Source organism: Euleptes europaea, chromosome 12 (assembly GCF_029931775.1).
Source record: "Euleptes europaea isolate rEulEur1 chromosome 12, rEulEur1.hap1, whole genome shotgun sequence".
NCBI lineage: Eukaryota > Metazoa > Chordata > Lepidosauria > Squamata > Sphaerodactylidae > Euleptes > Euleptes europaea.
In genome coordinates this window covers 20,062,662-20,079,402 of record NC_079323.1, presented here as the reverse complement: position 1 = coordinate 20,079,402, position 16,741 = coordinate 20,062,662, and the positions used below count along the sequence as shown (strand labels likewise).

Genomic DNA, 16,741 nt, shown 5'->3' with positions numbered 1-16,741 from the left:
GGCATCCTAAACTGAGCTGTAACCGTTTAACTCCACTGAAGTCAAAGATTTTAGAACGGTGTAACTCTGGTTAGGATGGCATTGTTGGGAGCTCTGCAATAAGGCACCTGTGGTAAATGCAATACTGATCGCAGCTTCATAGTGTACCACAAGCTATGTGGCTGGACCAATGGATCTACACAAGCTTCGCTAACCAGCTTTTCTTTATGGGTGCCAACAAACTCCAAGCAATACGTTTAGCTACTAGAACAGGGGGTTCCTCAGCCTTTTTGAGTCTGTGGGCACATTTGGAATTCTGACACAGCATGGCGGGCGCAGTAACAAAATGGCTGCCACAAAATGGTTGCTTCAGGAGGTGGAGCCAGCCACAAAATGGCTGTCTCAGCTTAACTTCAGTGTAGATCCTTGTGCTGTGGTGGCAGCTGTTGCCAAAGCAACATTTTTTAAAAATCTGCACAACCAATCAAATCTCCAAGTCAATCAAAAGCCCTACCTGGCCCCACCCACTTCCTAAAAACACTTGGCGGGCACCAGAAAAGGTGTCAGTGCGTGTCATGGCACCCATGGGCAGCACGTTGAGGACCCCTTGTACTGGAAGAACTTTCAGCCCAAGAGCTGCAATATAAACAGAAAATTAAGGTGCTTAGCAGTCAGCAGCTACACCGGCCGTGGTAGCTGCAAATTGAAAAACACTGTGAAATGCTTCACAGAAAAGCTAACTATTCGTAGGGGAGCTACATTTGCTGATTTGACCAATGTCTTGTTGTTTATTGCTAAAGAAAAGACTTTTGGGAAATGTCTTCCATGGAAAATAAAAACCAAAAACATTTCACTCAGGATACAAATCTTCAAGCTTACCTCCTCTGCAGTCTTTAAACACTTGAGATTATTTATGGCTACTTCCAAAGCTCTGTCTACTTCTTGCAAAGTTTTGCGGTCCTGGGGAAAGAAGTCACGGTATCAAAGTTAATACATTGCTATTTCAAAAACAGGAAACTATTGAGCTTTCTTACATTTTGCATTAATATGAAGTTATTTTTAACAAACAGTAAAACTGGTTTATTATATTTATATCCCTGCTTCTCCACCTATTAATCATGGGATGTAACCTTTGGTTTTTTTATGGTTCAGATGGTAAAATTGTTTAGTAGACAAAAAAGTGTATTATTTGGACACACTCATATAATCAATAACAGGTAGGGCTACCAGCATATTTGGACATTCAGTTAAACTTCATAACACTGAAAACTCCGGACACATTATAGCATATTAATTGTTGCCAAAGTTGCTTGCATCTGAACAAAAATATTCTTGCACATTTTGCCTACACTATACATAAAATTATTGTTATCTAATGGCATTTATTAAGAAAGTTTATGTTAGACATACTGCACACTTTGAATAAAGCTTTGTGTTTAATTTTCTCATCACAAAGGTGGGGAGTCACTGGAGATTGTTCATTGCTCCCCAACAGCTTCAAATTTGTCTTATAAAAACGGGAAAAACTCCTGGGGGGAAAATCACCCCCCTACACACAAGATTTCCCATTTTTTTCCCCTGGGGCCTTCACATCTCCAGATACTGCCTTGCTTAAGGCCACCCCAAGAATTCATGGCTGAGGCAAGATTTGTTCTAGTGTTTTCTCAAATCACACTCTTCATTGCTGTTCTAAAACAAAACCAGAATCTGTCAAATGTGTTAAAGACCATTTGTTTAACATTCATTTTTAAATGCTTGGCAATTATTTATGCCAAAACCTAACAACAACAAACTCATATTTTCTATCTGTGCCCTCACTCTCAATCTTTAGGAGGCAGCTGAAGACAGTTTTATTCATGATGGCATTCCATTTGTTGATTAGATCTTCTGTCTATCCACCGTTTTAAATTATTGATTTTAATCTAGGGTTTTTTATGTATTTTATTATGTTTTATTATTATTTACATTGTAAGCTGCCTTGAGTTCCTGGAAGGAACAGGCAGCTAATAAAGGATTTAAGTAAACTGTTAAAAAAAAAGCTTTTCCAAGCAGAGACAAAAGCAAAGATTGACATACCATGTTGATTAGAGACACTTCCAACATTAACGTGCGCACAAGCCTCCAGTCAGGAATGTACTTTCTCTTCTCCCTCACGTTTTGATAATTACCCCTATAAAGTTTTTTAAACATTAAAATTTTTTTAAAGAATGTATTCTCTCTAAAAAGAGTCACTATCAATTTTAAGCCAACCCACTCCCCCCTTTCCAGTTTTTAGTGATGTTACCCTTTTCTGCTTGATTAATACTGCAAGTTAATAGAGTTGCCTATAATTCTGGCACATAAGGACTTGCTCTATAGCAACCTTTAAGTACCCTTTCCGTTGCTTTTAGAACACTCAAAAGTGAACAGAACAGGCACTTCACTTCAGTGTTTGTGCAGCATAACAAATTTCTACTGGATTTTCATGTAAACAAGAACTATAAAACCTGAATGATGAAATAAGAACTGCAATGAAACTTGTATACAAAAAGAGCTACCTGTAATAGGTGAACAGCAAGTTCCAACCCACATGCCAACTCCCATCCCTCTAGAGAGCAAAGCAAGTTATAATACCTTCTAGATCTTTGCAGACTCTCAGAATGAACTTTTTGTTCAATGTCTACAGTTGCCTGTTTAAAAAAAAGAGAAAGTGATCAATGCATTTAGTGGAAGATATACCAGACGAAGTGCTACAGTCTTAATGCAGAGTTTCAAATGAGATAAAACATCTTGCTGCATCAAAATGGTTATCAATTTATGCTTGATACAAAATACAACAGTCGCTTCCCTATAACCTAGAGGTTTCATGTCCTCCTTTGCTCTTCTGAGTGTTTAATATAATCAACTTAAGGCTTGCTACTTCAACATGTGCAGTATGTTTTAACATGATCAAAAGACAGAGCTTGTGACTAGTAATCACAGTGGGTACATGGAGGGCCTAGCTAGGAATCATCAACTCTTGGTTTTTAAAGGCAGAAGTCCTTTAGCAATTAATACAGGTACAGAAGAGTGAGAAAACAGGCCGCATCTACCCAATTACTTGCTGAGGGTTTTTTAAAACTTACAAAGTCATATTGTCGAAGGCTTTCATGGTCAGAGTTCATCGGTTCTTGTAGGTTATCCGGGTTGTGTGACCGTGGTCTTGGTATTTTCTTTCCTGACATTTCGCCAGCAGCTGTGGCAGGCATCTTCAGAGGAGTAACACTGACAGAGACACGGTCCTTCAGTGTTACTTCTCTGAAGATGCCTGCCACAGCTGCTGGCGAAACGTCAGGAAAGAAAATATCAAGACCACGGTCACACAACCCGGATAACCTACAAGAACCAATTACAAAGTAATGTTCCTTTGTCTCACTAGGGAGTCCCCCCAAACATGCAGGTGCCCTGATCCTGAATGCAGGTGGGCTCCATTTCACTGCTCTACTGACAGGCAAGCTTACTGACAGAAGTAATCATGACTTTAAGCAGGTCAGATTACTTGAATTTAGGTTTGGCGCAGCCTCACAATAACAATCTCTTTGCCTCATAGACTTAGCCCTCCTACAACTTTATAAATACTTTTTCTTTTAAAATAGAGCCCCTTTAAAAAGAATATTGCATATATCCTTCTAGAAATTTACTTTTGAAATAGGACTGTCATTTTGACTGATGCTGCTGGAGTTCTGAAAGTCCACACCTAAAAACAAAGGCAAAGAGTTAGCATACCCGATGCTTTCCGATATTTAAAATTAAGTACCACACATGAGCCCTGACTTGGATGGCCCAAGCTATCCGAAGATCATCAGATCTTGGAAACTAAGCAGGGTCTGTCCTGATTAGTATTTTGATGGGAGACCACCAAGGAAGTCCAGAGTTGCTACGATGAGGAAGGCAATGACAAACCACCTCTAGAAAATCCTACGGGGTCACCATAGGTCGGCGACAACTTGACAGCACTTTCCACCACCACACATTAGCAGCCATTTACTGATATTTTTAAAAAAACATTCTATAAAAAGCAGTGCCAGGATTCTAGCTGGCCTAGATGGTTTTGAAAGGGAAAGAGTAACTTGTTTTTGGAAAAAGCAGTTCCCCCCCTCAAAAACCACATGTTCCATTGTATAATGACAATATGTTAAGGATGCAGTCTTATGCTGATTTACTGGAAAATAATTTCCCATAGGGGACAGTGGGACTTATTTTTAAGTAATACGCAAAACATGAAAATCCTCTCAGGTCAGACAGGCAGTATCATACAATGGTTAAGATGTCTGATTAGTATGACTCAGGTCCAAGTTCTCACTTGTCTACTATGGAGCTCACTATGTGATCTAGGAACCATCACATTCTTGCAGCCTAGCCTACTCCATGTGAGGATGGGAAAAGGACAGGATAAAAACGCCATCGATGTTGTGGTTTCAGGTGAGTAGCCATGTCGGTCTGCTGCAGAAGAGCAAGATCCAAGCGCAATAGCACCGTAAAGACCAACAAGATTGCCAGGGTATAAGCTTTCAAAGAGTCAAAGCTCCTTTCACTCAAACAGCTTTGACTTTCAAAAGCTGATACCCCAGAATTCTTGTTGGTCTTTAAGGTGCTGCTGGACTTGAATCAATGTTGTGTACAAACACTTAGATCCCTCATATAATTCAAACGGAAATAATTAAATAAAAAAGAAACAGAAGGGACTTATTTGCATGCTTGGTGGTCATGCAAAACATTTTTTTAAAAAGTTTTGGATTGAAGTTCACTAAGAAATGCAAAAAGTTCTGAAAATCAACTTCCCTCTAGACCCGAAGACAATGCTATTACGAATTCTACCACCTGACCTTGGAAAAAACAACATAGAAGTATTTAACTATATGATACTCTGGCAATTGCCAGAGTGGCAATTGCAACAAAATGGAAAGTGGAAGAAATACCAGAAATAGACAGATGGCAAGAGAAAATGGCAGACTATGCAGTGATGGCCAGGCTGACGTACCTATTCAACAGAAGACTGGCAGAAGAACGGAAAAGAAAATGGAAGCTCTACGCAAATATGTTACCTATGTAAAGCACTGGTTCCCAACCAGGGGTCCATGGATCCCAGGGGTCCACGAGAACTAAATTAAGGTCCGCGAAACAAAGTTATAAAGCCATAATAAATTAATATTTTCAATTAAAAGTTCTCTATTATAAAAATATATATTCCAATATTATTCTAAGTTTAATGTTTAACTAACAGTTATGATTAAAGTTTATTTTCAAATTCTCAGAATTTTTATTTTGAACCTTGGGGTCCCTGCACCGAACAAAAATGTCCTAGTGGTCCCTGGTCAAAAAAAGGTTGGGAACCACTGATGTAAAGGCATGTTTTGTTTTTCCTAATATTACTACAGAAGAGTATTAGACATAGTTGTTATCTAGCAGGATAAGAAATATATAGAATATACATAATCTATTTTAAACAATAAATACTAGAGGATAAAAATAGGCATGATAGCTGGGAGAAGTAATATTGATAGTTTATTAGTCTTAATATAGATATTTAAGTATAACACAATTTGAATGGTTAGTCTTAAATTATATATATTAGAACGTAAGGTGAAATATAGATAACATAATATAATATCTTGGAAAGGAAGGTAGTAGACAGAATTGTTGGAATAGCTGGTTAATTTAGGAGACAGTAAGGCACATTTCCTGACCTGGATGGCCCAGGCTAGCTTGATCTCGTCAGATCTCAGAAGCTAAGCCGGGTCAGCCCTGGTTAGTATTTGGATGGGAGACCACCAAGGAATACCAGGGTTGCTGTGCAGAGGAAGGCACCGGCAAACCACCTTTGTTAGTCTCTTGCCATGAAAACCCCAAAAGGGGTCACCATAAGTCGGCTGCGACTTGACGGCACTTCACACACACAAGGCACATTTACTATGTTATGTTGGAGGCTATGTAGTTAGATGTAGGTTTACATCTAACATTTACTTTGTTATGTTAGAGGCTATGTAGTTAGATGTATGTTTTGTTTTATGTGTGATGAATATAAGTTTTAAAATGAAGAGTTATTAAAAAGAAAATGTATTTTAAAAAAACTAACTGAACTTCCCACACGGGCTGCGTTCCATTGAACAAAGCCTTACAAATAATCACACCATAATTTCAACAGCCCAGGCCCTCGCTACACTTGCTCATGTTTATAGCATCTAAATATTATTTTTTAAGCACCAAAAAACCAAAGGAAGGGGGGGGCGCATGTGAGAGACGAGCAGAGAAATCTTCAAGTAGGTGCAGCTGACAAACGCACATGTTTTGCACAAGTTTTCGACGGGAGGGTGGAAAGAGACCTTCAACCTTGACTAATAACAGAATTCCTACACGGAAAAGATACGGAAGAATTCAAAAAAATTTGGGCAAAGGCCGTCACATATTGGGATAAACTGGCAAAAATGGATTTTACTATTTTAGTTAGTGAGTTATAGAAACAAGTTTTATTACCTTTTTATTATACTGTTAATGGAAATTTTTAAAACTGTTAAGACACTTCTTCGGAAGTCTGGTGATGGGTCACTTTTTAAGGTGGGTGGAGGGTCAAAAGGGTATTTTTTGTTTTCTGAACTTTACAATTTTGTAACTATGAATGTATTAATAAGAGCATACCATTGATACTCTTTTGTATTTTCTATTTCTTATTTTTGTTATTATTGTATTTGTTTGTACTTGTTTGTTTTGCTTAATGTTATAAAAATAAAAAAAAATAAAAATAAACCTTTGACTAATTTACACCCCCCCCATCCTCCTCTGCCGCTAACTTGTGAAGCGCGGAAGCAACGCCCCCCTCCCCCCATGGGCTCTGTGCCCAAGATGGCCGACCAAGCCCCTCACAAACGACGCCACTTCCAACGGTCTGCTTGGCTTCAACACTGAGGAGGCGGGGGAGATACACCCAAATACCCAGCGGAGCAGGCCAGGTGAGGGGGAAAGCAGCACACGCCTCCTCTCCCCCACGCTTCTAACTTGGGAGTGTGATAGGCCATTGATGCATGGGAGGCTTTGCCTTGGATTTGGCTGCTCTTTCTGTGTGTATGTGTGTGTGTTTAATAAAAATTTTATTTTTTTCAAATTCATTCATATTCAATTACATTTGTCCATTAACCAATTATATAACATTTTCTTATCATATCTAATATATGTTTCTTTAACTTCCCCTCTCCCCTCCTGTCTCTTTATTGTCATTATTACTCTTTGTATTTACTGTCTAATTCTTTATAACAAATCACCCATATCTACCTCAACAAGTCTGAATTAGATCAAAATATATCCCTTAATATCACAATTAAATTCGTTCATACAGTATTTTGTCCATGCCTCCCTGCGTGTGTGTGTTGATATGGTAAAGGTTCGTGGGGGAAATAGAGACCCGAACCGTTATTTCAAGAAAACAGTTTATTCTGGCAGCTGCGACCCAGAGGCCCTAATGGGCAGAAATCTCTGAGTCCCGATTATACTGGGGAAGAGATATTTATCCAAATTCAAGTTATGACGATACATCAGCAAGTTATGCATATCTGATTGTATTACAGACAGAAAGGCGACTCAGTACAGTTGCAGTTTCATCCAGTTTCTCCTATCATTGTTTATCGTTCACTCTGACACTCCAGGACTCTTAACCCACTTACTTAAAGCACACAGAGAGCAAGCCTGTATCCAGGTAGACATTCCTTCCCCCACAATTATTATTCATGGAAGGTTTTGCATTGGATTTGTTACTCTATAGATGCACATTTTCCCCATCTGAATTCTCAAAACTCTGCATGGCGGCTTATTGTTGAGTTTTGAGAATATGGATGGGGGGAAAGTGCATCTAAAGAGTGGCAAATCCAAGGCAAAACCTTCCATGAATAAATGGCTAGCAGTCTGGATGCCAATTATTACCCGGAGATCTTTTGGGCCACTGTTAGTGTTAAGTGCAGTCAAGTCGCTTCCAACTCATGGCGACCCTACGAATCAAAGTCCTCCTGCTGCTCTCTAGATGCACATTTTTCCCCACCTGAATTCTCAAAACTCTGCATAGGCGTGTGTGTGTTATTCTTGAGTTTTGAGAATTTGGATGGGGAAAAATGTGCATCTAGAGAGCAGCAAAATCCAAGGCAAGACCTCCGAGGCGTAAATGGCCTATATACGGTAGAAGCCGGCAGGGGATGCTCTTCGCCTGCCTCACCTTCTCACCAAACCGAGGAAGGATATTTGCACCCCCCATTTCATATTAGCCTACAGCGGGACTCGAGTTTAACGGGTTCAGTTCCCAATGATGCACAGAATTGCAGCTACAATGCTCTAACTGCTGATTAAGGAGAATGCCCCCCTTTAACTGCGGAGGAGGTGCTCCGGTGAGGCATGCTGAGAGACTTAGGCCATTGATGCACGGGAGGTTTTGCCTCAGATGTGCCGCTCTGTAGATGCACATTTTCTCCATCCAAATTCTCAAAACTCTGCATGGGAGTTTATTGTGAAATTTGGAGAATTCGGATGGGGGGGGGGAATGTGCATCTAGAGAGCGGCAAATCCGAGGCAAAACCTCCCGTGCATCAATGGCCAGAGCGGCGCAGCTTCACCCCAAGGAAGGGCGCACAGAAGACTGCGACCGGGAATAGCGAGTCCTCTTAAAAAACTAAACTGGACTCGCTTTGGAGAAATTACACCCCTGTCGGCGCCTGCTCGGAAGTACGCCGGATCTAGGCCGCACCCGGAGTAAGCCACAACGCCACGTGCGCTCGCTGGGGAAGAAAGTAGGGCTTGCACTGGAGGAATAAAAAAAACACGTGCAGAAGTGAGCCGCCCGGCGTGCACGAGACTGCAACTTGGGCCATTTATGCACGGGAGGTTTTGCCGCTGTCTAGATGCACATTTCCCCCCCATCCAAATTCTCAAAACTAAAAAATAAGCCCCCCCCCCCAGAGTTTTGAGAATTTGGATGGAGAAAATGCATCTAGACAGCAGCAAATCCAAGGCAAAACCTCCCGTGCATAAATGGCCTAATTAGTTAGCAGCCACAGCTTATATATATTTGCTCTGAAGCAAGCCCGAACGTGTAGCCAAGGCTGCAACGCTATGCGCTTTCGGGAGCAAGACTTGTTAAGCTCAGGCCATTGGTGCATGGGAGGTTTTGCCCTGGATTTGTTGCTCTCGAGATGCACATTTTCCCCCATCCAAATTCTCAAAACTCTGCATAGGTGGTGGTGGTGGGGGGTTATTGTTGCGTTTTGAGAATTCGGACGGGGAAAATGGGCAGCTCGAGCGCGGCAAAACCCAACTCCCGGTCTTTCCAGCAACGCCACCACCTTACCCGCGCCTACTCGGTAGCTAAAGGCGGTAAGCCCAAGGGGCAGCCTTAGGCTCCAACTCTGGGCACGCTAGTCGGCCTCACTAGTACTTACTTGCGTGTAAGTCGAGGAAAGAGCTGCGCCGTTACTTGAAAGTATTCCTCACCGCGTAAAATCTCCCCCCACCCCCCGGAATTTGCAACCCAGCGCATTAACTCTTCACCTGCAAAATCCTCTGCTGGCGCCTCTCGAATGGGCACTCCACGCCGCCGCCGACACCCCTGAAATGCAACTTCCCGCCGACATCTGCGCCCCCTATTGGGTGCTGCGCCCAAGGACGAAGCCATCGCCCCCTTTGGCCCTCGCCTGACGGAAGCAACTCAAAAGCCCCTCTAGTTAACTAGTGAGCCCCCCCCCCCATTGCTTTGCTCCCGGGTGCCTTGCTTGTGCGCTTCAACCAATCAGAAGGGATCTTGCCTTTAGCCTTACAGAATGGAACAGGTGGAAAAGTGTGTGCGTGTGTGGTGGTGGTGGGGGGGTCTGTTTCCAAAATCCAGAGAGGCACCTTGATCCAAGGGCAGATCGGAACCAAAAGAAGTTATCTTTCCTTTAGGATCAAACAACCTAGCACAAAGCTTTGGAGATCTCTAGAACTCTTCGAAGGCCAATTATGCACCCGAGGTTTTGCCTGGGATTTGCCACTCTCTAGATGCACATTTTCCCTATCCGAATTCTCCAGACTCAATAATAAGCCCCCATGCAGAGTTTTTGAGAATTCAGATGGGGGAAATGTGCATCAAGAGAGCAGCAAATCCCAGGCAAAACTTCCCATGCATAAATGCCCTTCCTCATTAACAGAGCTAGTGGGGTGTAGTGATTAAGAGCAGTGGTTTGGAGCGGTGGACTGATCTGGAGAACTGGGTTTGTTTCCTCATTCCTCTACATGAGTGGTGGAGGATGAACTAGATTTATTTCCCCACTCCTACACATGGAGCCAGCTGGGTGACCTTGGGCTAATCACACTCTCAGCCTCACCAGGTGTCTGTTGTGGGGAGGGAAGGTGATTGTAAGCCGGTTCTCCCTTAAGCGGAAGAGAAAGTCAGCATATAAAAACCAACTCTTCTTCTTCTTAAAACTTACACTATTGGTTTTGTTGTTTTGGTTGATCTTAATATAAAGTATTGTACGGCTTTAAGCTTTGGGTTTTATAGGTTATGTAGTAGAAAACCTCTTGTCCATATGGCTGTTAGTCTACACAATCACACAGTCCTGGTAATCAACTTCCTTGATGCTGAAAGAGAATGCTGGAGGGAAGGGAACATGCTCACAGATCATTGAAGGCCAGACTGGTACATGTAAGGTTTCCCATGGGAATGGGTAAATTTCCCACACCCCAGCTTCAGTCCAGGCCAATAGTTGATGAAGGGAGATTGAGATCACATTTCTCCCACCACATGTAGTTTGGCCCCCACACAGCCCCCCAGCAAAGCCTCGTTCTATATTCCACCACCATGGCTGATTTTTCAAGCTGAATTATACACTGGGAGATGTGATCATGAATCCTCAACATCACATGTAGTTTGGTTCCTGTGCATCAGCATTTCCCCCTCATTGCAATTGGAGTCAACATGAACAAGATTTTGTGCAGAATCACACAACATACTCCCCAGTATTATCTTCAGTGTTGCACACTTACAGCTTGCCATCCGCATGTAAGTAAATTTCTTTGCTTAGGTGGCACATTATTCCATTTGTGCCAATGCATATGGATGGTTCCCTTAAGTAGGTGTTTGACCAACTTCAATTTCCCACACCCTTTCTGTTTGTTTGTTTTCTTAAATTCCATAAGAGTAATGCGCCATGTACAACCTGTACCAATGGAATCACCTTTTCAGCTAATGACTGGGATCAAAAAAGTTACTTTTAGATGGTATATTAAAGAGCTTGGGCTTGCCTAGTAGGCCTTTGCACACACCCCTTTGAATCTCTTCGTAGAATCAGAGTTGGAAGGGACCACCAGGGTCATCTAGTCCAACCCCCTGCACAATGCAGGAAATTCACAACTACCTTCCCCACACACACCCAGCGACCCCTACTCCATGCCCAGAAGATGGCCAAGATGCCTTCCCTCTGATTGATCTGCCTAAGGCAGGGATGGGGAACGTCCGGCCCGGGGGCCGTATGCGGCCCCCAAAGACATTTTCAATGGCCCTCAGGAGCTCCAGGGCCCAGCCGCGGAGGCGCAGCACAGCACGGCCCTCCCCGAGGGTGTTCCTGGGGCCGCGGTGCCCTTTGGACCACCTCTCGTCGACTGTTGGTCGGCGAGAGGAGGGAGAAGGAGGAGGGACTATTCCCCCAAGGCTGCCCCCTACAGTCGCGGCATGCAGGAACGCCATGGCACACTGTAAGCCCCTCTCGCCGCCTGTCAAGCAGCGAGGGGGGGAGAGGCCGGTGGCGAAACATGCGCACGGGAGCCGATTGGGCTTGGAGGGCCTTTTGTGGATGGGGTGGGAGGGTGTGGAGGCTGTGGCCCGGTCGCACGGGACTGCGTGTGCTACCATGTATGTGTGTGTGTTGGGGGAGGCGGGGAGCCTGGGGCCCGGTTGCGTGGGGCCGGCATGTGTGTGTGTTGCTAACCTCCAGGTGGTGAAGGAAAATAGCATGAGGTTTAATCTTTGAACCTCCAGGTGGTGGCTGGAGACCTGGCAACCCTAGCCTCTCCCCCCACCCCATGCCGGGAGATCTACACCTGGTTATGGCCCCCAAATGATGTTATAAATGAGCAAATGGCCCTTGGCAGGAAAAAGGTTCCCCACCCCTGGCCTAAGGTCATAGAATCAGCATTGCTGACAGATGGCCATCTAGCCTCTGCTTAAAAACTTCCAGGGAAGGAAAGCTCACCACCTCCAGAGGAAGCCTGTTCCACTGAAGAACTGCTCTAACTGTTAGAAGATTTTTCCTAATGTCTAGCTTCCTAATGTTTAGCTGTAAACTCTTGTGATTTAATTTCAGCCCATTGGTTCTGGTCCGACCTTCTGGGGCAACAAAAAACAACTCTGGACCATCCTCTATATGACAGCCCCTCAAGTACTTGAAGATGGTTATCATATCCCCTCTCAGTCTTCTCCTCTTCAGGCTAAACATACCCAGCTCCTTCAACCTTTCTTCATAGGACTTGGTCTCCAGACCCCTCATAGTTTGTCATAGTTTGTTTCTGAGACAATGCTTGCAATGTAGCATGGAAGTGGAAAGGCTGCTGTTTGGGAAACACCTGTCCAAAACTGCCTTGGGCATACAGGACTAGTTGTATGGACCTTTGCATCCAGGCCAAAGAAAATTTCTCAAAGAAATGTGGGCTGGTGGACTGGGTGTGTTTGTTGGCTATTGTTTGTCCACAGAAGATTCTTCTCAGCTTGATCTACCCGGATAATTCTTTCCATTATCCACTGAAACATCTGTTTTTGCCTTTGCTCTTGAGTGCTAGAAACCACTTCCCACAACCACACCTATCACCAGAGGTATCAACTCAGGCCCCTCAGCTGTAGTCCTCCTCTAGTCTTTTCTTGGGTCAGCGGCCCCTAGAACCATCCTTGTCTTTGGCTGCTATCCTAAAACTGCTTTCCTGTGAGTAAGCCCCATGGAATAACATGGGGCTTATTTCTGAATAGACCTCCTTAGGTTTGGTCGTTTGATTACATGTTTACCTCAAAAAGCTAACAAATACATAAGATTAGCTGGTCAACCTGTTCATTGCCTGCCGGTGCCTGAAAGACTAGTTGGAGGAAACTGGGAGGAAGTGGGGGACATGTGCCTGCCAGCATTGTACCGGCATGCTGACATCACTTCTGGTGAAAATCAGAAGTTGTCATGACATGGAGGGGACGACACCCTAGGATTTACAAATACTCTATGATAAATCCATACAGTTTTTGCTAGTCCTAGAGCCCCCCTTGACGTTATGACATCACTTCTCATTTTCGCTGGAATTGGTATCAGCATGCAGGTGTGCCAGTCCCTGCCCACAAAATGTTTCCAGGGGTTGTAGGCTGCTAGCAATCTTATAAATACATTATGTGCAGTGCAATCCTATGCATGTTTACCCAGAAGTTTCATTTTATTCATTGGGGCTTACTCCCAGGTAAGTGTTCTTAGGATTGCCAAGGCGAATAGTGGGAAATATTTTAAGAGGCTGTTGAAGGCTGTAACCTCAAGATGGCAGCATAGTTTAGCTATAGTTGGGTTTACTGAAAGTCAATACCTGTTAAAGCTTTGCCATAATTTATCGGTCTTGTTTCTGTTGCAAGATCTCTGCTGTATTGTTGAAACTGTGTTAGCTATTATTTTTGTTCATTGTTTATTTTAAAAATATGCAGCTGTGAGTTATGGGGAACACCAGCAGTGTTTGCCCTGTATAAGCAGACAAATGGCAACCATGATTGAGACATATGGTCGCCATATTTTTGTGACTAGGACAGTATAGTTTCCAGTTCCAGTACACATGACTGGAAACCCAGATTTTTTTAGGATATATGTTTGCATGTACCAAAACTAGAAAATACATGCATTGCCGTAATCACATAAAATGGGCCCATGTATGTTGGTAGGATCACAGGTAGTATGTTCTCTCATTATGTGAGGTTGGAATAGAAGAGTTATAATGACTGAACATGGCTAATGTTACCGTTTTTGTAATGGTACCATTAGATTGAGAGGATGTGTAAACTTACATTATATTTGGAAATGTAATCTGATGTTTTATTCTCTGGATACGCTATATTGTTCTGTTGATCAGAAACAGTACATAGAAGTTGGGGGGTGGGGTGGAAACAGACTTTTATCACAGCAAGCAAAAAAGTTCTTTCTGCACCCCCCATGCCGGAAAATTTTGCTTTTGAACAACGCAAAACAAATAGGTACATCATGGTCAATACATGGTACAGTAAAGCCCTGTATTATCTGAACTTTGGCCATCCAGAAATTCCTTGTTTGAATTTTCCAAATAAACAGAGCATAACCTCATTTAAGAGAGAAAAATCTCCTGTTTATCAGAATATTTGTCTGGGCCTCACCAGGTCATTCGGATAAACAAGAGCATAGTACTCTCTTTGCTGAGGAACGAGTTAAAAATGATTTATCAGAAATCTGAACTTGTTTATATGCTCATTAAGGTTCACAAACCACTTATTCTCAGTACTCAAAAGCCATTCCCTTTTTTTGCCCCAGCACATCTGAAAGCATCCTACTGTGCTTAGGACAACACTGCAAGAAACATTCTCTACACACCAGGGCTCGGCACTGCCCTTATTTTAGCTCCTGACATCTAAATGTCCTTAGTGTCACAACGTATTTCTGGTTCTCATATAATTTCTTTTGCATGGATTTTTTTTTTTTTTAAACAGTGGCAGGAAAGTCACCCTTTTTAAGCTGAAGGGACTCAAATCCCTGTGGCACATTACACACTGATCCCTGGAAGTGTAATTGCTAACAGATTAATTCTTTAGCGGGAAAGCTGTTCCGAGTGTTTTACCAGAAGGACCGTGATGTCTTTATGTTTTTGTGTTAATAACCTACGAAGCAAATTGACAGGAATTATTATTGAATGACAGCAATCAAGGAGCGTGAGATTAAACTGTTACCACAATGTGTTTAAAATGGCTTTAAAAAAAATAATGGGCTGGGATCTCCTCCCGTATACTATCCAGCCTGTCACTTAAGACTGTTCTCTCAAGCCCTGCTCTCCCTCCCTCTCCCCTCAGAGGTAAAATGGGTGGGGACTAAAGATAGGGCATTTTCTACGGTGGCATCTTGCTTTTGGAATCTCCTCCCCCTTGAGTTTTGCCTGGCGCCTATTTTACTTTCTTTTAGGCACCAGGCCAAAACACTTAATTTTTACCCAGGCTTTGAATTAGGGGTTTTATCTGGCCAGCTTTTTAATGATCTGGTTCTGTTTTGGTTTTTATGCTGCTTATGTCCAATGGCTTGTTTTTAATGGCTTGTTTTTTATATTGTGGTGACGTTCGTAGAATCATAGAGTTGGAAGGGACCACCAGGGTCATCTAGTTCAACCCCCTGCACAATGCAGAAATTTCACAACTACCTCCCCCCCACACCCCCAGCGACCCCTACTCCATGCCCAGAAGATCGCCAAGTTGCCCTCCCTCTCATGAACTGCCTAAGGTCACAGAATCAGCATTGCTGACAGATGGCCATCTAGCCTCTGCTTAAAAACCTCCATGGAAGGAACACTTACCATCTCCCGAGGAAGCCTGTTCCACTGAGGAACCGCTCTGTTAGAAAATTCTTTTAATTGTTAATTGTAAGCTGCCTCGAGCAGGACTCTGAAGAGAAATATCCTAAACAAACAATTTACATAAATAAGTTTCTGGGTTTTCTTATTTCATATCTTAAGTTAGTCACTCTGTGCATATCTTTTATTTACCAAGTTTGGTTCCAATGCTTCCCGCCAGGAGCTCAGGGAAGTGTATTTGGGACTATTCGGTGTTATCCTACGAGGGATAGTGACATACTCTGGGCTTCGTGAGTACCTTGTTGGGCATTTTTATAAAGCCAAAATTGTAAAACAGGACCAAGTTCCTGGACAATATGTGCTTCAAAATATAGATGAAACATTAAAATGAAAATCTGCATGTTAATGTAATGCACGTTGTCTTGAATTTACCAACGAATCAGCATTTTAGATGTTAATTTAAACTGAAGATGTGTGTATGTGTGTCTGTAAAGAGCCATCAAGTTGCAGCCAATTCATGGCAACCTAGGGTTGCCAGGTCCCTCTTCGCAACCGCCGGGAGACTTTTGGGGCAGAGCTTGAGGGGGCGGGGTTTGGGGAGGGACTTCAATGCCATAGAGTCCAATTGCCAAGGCGGCCATTTTCTCCAGGTGAACTGATCTCTGTTGGCTGGAGGTCAGTTGTAATAGCAGGAGCTATAGGGTTGCCAGGTCCCTCTTTGCAACTGGCAGGAGGTTTTTGAGACAGAGCCAGAAAAGGGTGGGGTGTGGGGAAGGGAGGGAGGTACTTCAATGCCATAGAGTCCAACTGCCAAAGCGGCCATTTTCTCTACATGAACTGATCTCTACCGGCTGGAGTAACACCTGGAGGTTGGCAACCCTAAGGAGCTAGTACCTGGAGGTTGGCAACCCTAATTTCTGGAGATTTGGGGGCAGAGTCTGGGAAGCTTAGTGGCGATGTGATGCCATACAGTCCACCTTCCAAAGCTGCCCTTTCCTCTGGGAGAACTGATCTCTGTAGCCTGATCTCTGTAGGATCCACTGTAATTCTGAGAAAATTCCAGGCCCCATCAGGAGGTTGACAACCCTAGACTGGGACCTGAAGGGGGAAAACAACAGATGGAGAAAGCTTTAAGCGTTCTTCTCCGTCCTTCCTGGCTTATCTCTCCTGAAAATGGTCCTCCTCCAAAGCTGCTTGA

At 43.2% G+C, this 16,741-nt stretch overlaps 1 protein-coding gene across 1 annotated transcript in view; it reads right to left on the bottom strand.

Annotated features, from left to right (window-relative positions):
* The window catches only part of RNF17 (ring finger protein 17), a 66,876-nt gene extending 57,233 nt beyond the window's left edge, over positions 1 to 9,643 (bottom strand). The window contains exons 1-5 of the mRNA XM_056858884.1: positions 9,520 to 9,643; positions 3,639 to 3,694; positions 2,593 to 2,648; positions 2,056 to 2,149; positions 859 to 939 (exon numbers count right to left, since the gene is read on the bottom strand). Of these exons, the coding sequence (XP_056714862.1) occupies positions 859 to 939; positions 2,056 to 2,149; positions 2,593 to 2,648; positions 3,639 to 3,694; positions 9,520 to 9,643 (411 nt within the window). The remainder of the gene's footprint in view (positions 1 to 858; positions 940 to 2,055; positions 2,150 to 2,592; positions 2,649 to 3,638; positions 3,695 to 9,519) is intronic.
* Between the last annotated feature and the right edge of the window lie 7,098 nt (positions 9,644 to 16,741).